Raw genomic sequence first — 6,000 nt, 5'->3', positions numbered from 1 at the left:
TGCGATAACCAAAGTTGAAACGCGCAAGGTGCACACGCTCGACATTCATGAAAGTTCGCATCTGCCAGTCGAAGAGCTCGTTTACGTAAACAATTGACGATGACTTAACGAGGATTAATTAGATCGAAGACGACAAAGAGTGCTCGCGATGGCACGTCCTCGCTCGCGACATTGAGGCTGCACATCCGCGCGTTCTTTCCGCGCGGTTATCCGACTCTGGTCACCGCGATGGAGGACCTCGTGGCACCTTTTCGCGATCAACTGGCGCCTTTATGTTCGATGCATCGCTAACGATTCTAACTGGCGTTAACGAACGGCCCATCAATAGACAATAAATGTAGGGAAACGAGGATGAATACCGCTTGCGTCACTGAGGAAGAGTTGTGCAATCGATCTGCTCGAAGATCGAGGAAATTTCTACGTCCTCCCTGTCGAACGACTTAATTGATTTAATGCGGTATCGATGTCTTTTTTCTTCTTCTCATTTCGGGAATCCCAGATTGCACAAACGTTTCATCGAACATGTAGAACTTGTTTAAAAATTCGACGAAAACCAAATGGAAGTTAAGTGCTATTTTTAGTATTTCTGTTCTCGTTTTTTATTGTTACATTAATTGAAAAAAAGTGTTCGTTTGGTGACATAATATAGATATAGATAAGGGCACGATGTGGATCTTGGAAAACCCACTGTAACGTAGAAATCAAGTGGGCCAATGCAGCTCATTTGAGTTGTTAACGATATCAACGATAACGATCGATGATTCAGTGAATATCGATAGTAACGAGTTGAGTACAAATGATTAGAGATTAATCGAAATTCTAACGATTCTAATATTACCTGAGAGACTAAAAATTCTTTGGATGCATCGAGCTGCAAGGCTTTCAAAGAACGCTGAAAAGTGAAACATTCTTTTCGACGCGACTAAATATTTGTTTTTCTTTTTTGTTTTTAATATTGACACTCGATATCTTGTTAACAGAAAACATTGATAAACAGTGCCGTGTCTAAAAATACAGGACGCTAATAAGACACACATCAAATTACGAAGGCAAACAAATTACCGCAGATGGCGATTAGTAACTAGCACTTTTAACGCCTCTGTTCCTTCTGATGCGCCTCAATACTTCCGGGAAATCATCCGAAGAATTAGAGCGACTACAGTCGCATTAGCATAAATTATTCTCGCGAACGATCCTGTGGATATGTTCGCAAAGGTGGAACTCGATCGAGCAGCACTTCAATTGCCGCGAAGGACGCGCGAGATCGCGAATTACGTAAGAATTGTAAAGAATTCGAACGAAATATCTTTTTCTGTACCTGGACTTCAACGTCCAAAATTAAAATGCAAAGCGATCCACATTTTAAACGACTAGTTTCACATACGAATAGTTTTCAATCTTTTATCTCACACCGACAAATCACAATTATTTTCTAAGGTCGCCTCGATCACGTTTCACTTGACTCATGCAAACTCTGACAAATTTATGGCGCAGTCTTTTTTCCATTTAAATAGTCCTTGCAGTCAACCTTTGGCTGTACAGTACCTACTCGATGGAAGAAGGTTCTCGTGACTCGTAGCAATTGTTTTTTTATTTCTTTTCATATGGAGACGCATGTAGTTGAATATTAATGACCAGTGAATTTATCCTAAATTTTGGAATTACTGTACAGTCCATTCTCCATTGGGATCGAACTACCGCCTCGTTGAATTTCAGTCGGTGTCCTCCTTAGTTCGATGACCGGTTAGATCTTGCATCCAAGCATACTAAAAACTGGTTGCGCCACCGGTCGTTTGGTAATCGGCCACGCACGACCCAATTATTTAAAAAAAGATATCAGCCGTCTGCATGACTCTGTCGTGCCTCTTTTTTTCTTGCACGACGACTGTACAGATCGTTTTGCACGAGCTGGTCCACAGATTGAATCTTTTTTTTTCTCTTATCCGCGTATCTTCGACGACGAAACTAATGGTGACAAGTGTCCTAATGACTATTGTGAATGGTTATGATTGTCTGTTGGAATTTTTTTCAAGCTGTTTCTTGGAAAATTTTTTTCGAGAGACGAACGTGTACATATAAATTGAACCATTAACAAGTAATTACTAGAAGAATGTTAGCTTAACTTTGGAGAGATTCGAGGGTTAATAAGTTAGTGTAGTTATTTTGTACTTGTCTATCATCGACAGCAAGCAGACCACTAAGAAATTATCCAAGGAAAACCACGAAGATGTGAAAAAAGGGGGTTCACGCGAACCAAGGACCGCAGACGCGGTGGAACGGACGTCCGTTGATGTTTTGCAGCGGAATTTGCCGGAATTCATTAATTTTTATTGGTAGCATCGTAATGCGACTGGGACTTTTTATTGGTATAACGAAGACGAAACGATCGAGCGGCCGTTGGACACGTTCCATGACATAACACTAACGTGACAATGTTATGCGAGTTCAATCAAATTAAAGTGCCACAAGCTCCTCGATACTTCGCTCGTATCTACAGAAAACGAAGTGCATCTCGTCCCATCTGCATGGTTGAATCTTCATTTTTCACCGATTTTCTGGTGTAATTACCATCGTAATTCATCCTCGTCTTCGAGCTAGTGTTCAAGCCAATAGTATTAGTGTATTCGCACACATTGTTGGTAGATTTATCGATAGTATCAAGTTGTAAATTCTTGCGCAAGAGTGTTCAGGTACATTTTCCTTCAAAGTACACTCCAACACCCTTTGAATCAGGTGCTCGTCATAAACTAAAACGTAGCCAGAACAACGGGATCGCCTCGGTCCTCGACCTCGAAAGGGTCACTCTGATTCATCGAATGACGAGCGCAGCTTCGTTATGAAATGGCGACCCTCTGGCTGGTTTAATAAACGCGGCAATGCCGTCTAACTCTGATGCATGCGTGTTGAATCAACGATTGAAACGATATCTAACGATTGTGTACCGGAATCACGACACACAAGAAGAAATTGATGGCACAACATAAAATTCCTTCTCTAACGAAACTGTACAGTAAGATAGGAGGAAGAAAAACGACACGGTTCACCAGAAAGGGAACAAAACGGAAATTTCATGTTCAAAGATTAGATTAATCTTTTTACATTGATTAATCGTCGATTAATTACGGTACAGCGCATCGATTGACGTTACATCGATAAAGGTACTACGAAATTTCAAGGAAGCTCAATGACGAACACCAAGAACGTTCGCCATAAAAAAGAGAAAAATGCAAACGCTTCGCACGGAATCAACAGAGAAACTCGTCCTTGATTTCACCACGTCGCAGCTGATAGGACAATCGTCTCGCATTATACCGCCTTATCACTTCATCGAGATTAACGTTCTCGTTTAAAATAAATTATATGAATCATTAAACCATTACGCTGATGGTTACTGCGCCCTCGTCGATCCAACGAACGCAAGATCCAACCGCTAATCCGCGCGTCTGTTTAATCGCAGGAATCCCAAACAGCCCCGGATTTAAAATCAATCTCGTCTTTTGTGCGTTCCGCGTATAAACATCCGTTCGATACTCGAAATTTCGCACACCCCAAATAATCGCTCCTGGAACATAAGCAACGAACCACGTGCTAGACAGCTCGAGGCGGGGACACGAGGTGCACGTGTAAACATTTACTAGCGCGTGCGCGCTCGACCGGTTTCCCATAGTAAGAGTCACGTGACCGGCGCGCGTATAAAATCCAGTTGTGGACCGGCCGGCGTCGCATTCGTCGACGTTCCGGTGCGAGGTGAATCACCTTTTCGTTTCCATTCTTGGCAGAGACCAAACAATCGCCCTCGAACCTGTTACGAGAACGTAAAATTCGACGCGAGTACCAAGCAAGCATCGTCGAACGGTCACGTCGATCAGAAGTTCTCGCGGTAGAAACGAGAAACCGGAAGTCATCGGAAGTTAGTCGAGAGTGGTGAGTCTGTCGACTGGTTCGCTCGATCTCAGATTCGAATCGACCCGGTGGTGAGTTCGATCGACGGGTAATCGGTAAAAGGCTGGTGGACGCGACAAATCGTAACCATAAACGAGGGAGAGTGCCGTGTTCGACTTCGAGCGAGGATTAGAGGCAGACAAGACGAGCGGGAGTAGACTCTACTCGGATCCTAACTACGCGGATCTGAATTTTCGATAACACGATCGTCGTTCAACCGAGATGGCCGACAAGAACGAATGGGACTACTCCGTGCAAAATGGTGAGTTTTCCATTAGTTCGAACGTTCTGCCAAGCGAGAAGATTGTTCTCTTCTCGTTTGAATTTACTTTGGATTTGGGGTTTGTTCGTTATTCACATCGATCGATAGATATTTGGCTTTTCTTCAAACGTATTTCTTCGATTCGATATCGAGATTGGAAAGTAAACAAATAACAGCCCTCAGAGCGGTGGATATCGATATACTCTGTACGCTTCGTCGCTGAATATGTGCATTACAAGCAAAAAGTTTGTAATTTATTCGATTCGAAAGTGTTTTAATCGTGTATTCTTTTCATGTGTCATTCAACCGTCGTCGATTTTAATTAGAACTCGTGTTATGACGTTCGTCGTGTATTTCAGTTGTTTTTGAAAGGTGAGCGAGATTAGGAGAAAGTGCGACACGTGTTCATTGTTCATCGTCCGGATATGTCTCGCATTTTTATTTTTCACACGTTTTAACTTGTTTGGAAAACGTATGAATTTGAGTTGCACCTAGTTTGTTCGACGTCATGCAGAGGATACGTGTTATTAAAAATGAAACGTTCGTATCGATTTGAATCGTTACGTATTGTTAACATTCATTATGGAACCGTTTCACCGGCTACTGGTTAAAAATATATGGTTTCGCGTATCGCAGCCTTCCATTCGTTTTCCGCGTAACACAGTCCGCATTTTTTCGTGCTGCAAAAAGAAAAGAACGTGCCTGTTAGACCGGTAAAAATAGTTCCGTTAAGTAAAGAAGATAAAGAAAGACGGCTGTAAATGTGTGGCGAGAAAATGGTCATGGTATGTCAATCTTAATTTAACGTTTACGTGCCTTTCGAAAGGTAGGGGGAAAATGAATCACAGCCAATCGCAAAAGTTTTTATCAGGAACGGTAAATTGTGCTATTTCTTAATCAGTCTCATCTGCACAGATTTATTATGTATTGTTCTATTGTCCTAACCTTTTGCCAGCAAATAATTAGCGCTAAATAACATCGTTTGAAATTAATTATTAGTTTTCTGTGGTTTCGCAACACCTTCGGTTTATCTAATTAAACGAACGATTGCATCTCGATACGAACAATGGCGAGACACGCAATGGCAAATGTCACGCGCATTGACGAAAAACCGTGTACATTTCTGAATCACGACGATTAGATACGAAGATTGCAATTTGTCATTCTTGTTCTAATCCTTTGTGAGGATAAATTATTCGCAACATAACTAACACACAACGACGCATTGAAATTACTAATGGCAAATGAAAAGAATCTTAGCCTTAGGCGTTCTCCAATTTGAATTTCGACTTCGAGAGATCGCGTGTCGATAATGTCGCTCGACCGTACCGTTCGTAACATTCAGCGCGCGCTCTACTCAATCTTCGTAAGAATTTCAAAGAAAGAACTCCGATACACGATTCTCAATCGATCCACGGGAAACCCACGAGCAACCAACTTTCCTCTGCAACGCGATGCAGATTCGAGACGCAATCCCAATTAATCTATCGACCAATTCAACTAACATTCGCGCCACAAACGTAACCCACGTCGATCTCGCGTCCTCCTCCTCGAAATGGCGCGGATCCATCGAACGATCGACTCGAAACACCCTCGTCTACCTCGATCGCTCGAACTTGAATCTTGGAATTTAAACGCGGCGAAGATTGCCGTGCGAACGAACCATTTCTCGTTTCATCCTGCGTTCAATAATCACGGTGTCACGATGCCACCAGGCTCACTGACCTAAGGCCATTGTCTTCGAATGCAGGGCGTCCCAGTCGTACCAAGGGACGGCGTTGCGTTCGCCATGCCAA

General features: G+C 42.6%; 1 protein-coding gene across 2 annotated transcripts in view; it reads left to right on the top strand.

Annotated features, from left to right (window-relative positions):
• Positions 1 to 3,979: 3,979 nt before the first annotated feature.
• The window catches only part of Cah1 (carbonic anhydrase 1), a 93,315-nt gene continuing 91,294 nt past the window's right edge, over positions 3,980 to 6,000 (top strand). For both annotated transcript variants that reach the window (XM_076906650.1, XM_076906649.1), the window contains exon 1: positions 3,980 to 4,204. In XM_076906650.1, coding sequence (XP_076762765.1) covers positions 4,165 to 4,204 — 40 coding nt within the window. In that variant the 5' untranslated portion in view covers positions 3,980 to 4,164. The remainder of the gene's footprint in view (positions 4,205 to 6,000) is intronic.

The sequence above is a fragment of the Xylocopa sonorina genome, chromosome 13, assembly GCF_050948175.1.
Source record: "Xylocopa sonorina isolate GNS202 chromosome 13, iyXylSono1_principal, whole genome shotgun sequence".
In the NCBI taxonomy this organism is placed as follows: Eukaryota; Metazoa; Arthropoda; class Insecta; order Hymenoptera; family Apidae; genus Xylocopa; species Xylocopa sonorina.
The sequence above is the reverse complement of the archived record's forward strand: the minus strand, read 5'-3'. Positions and strand labels throughout refer to the sequence as shown.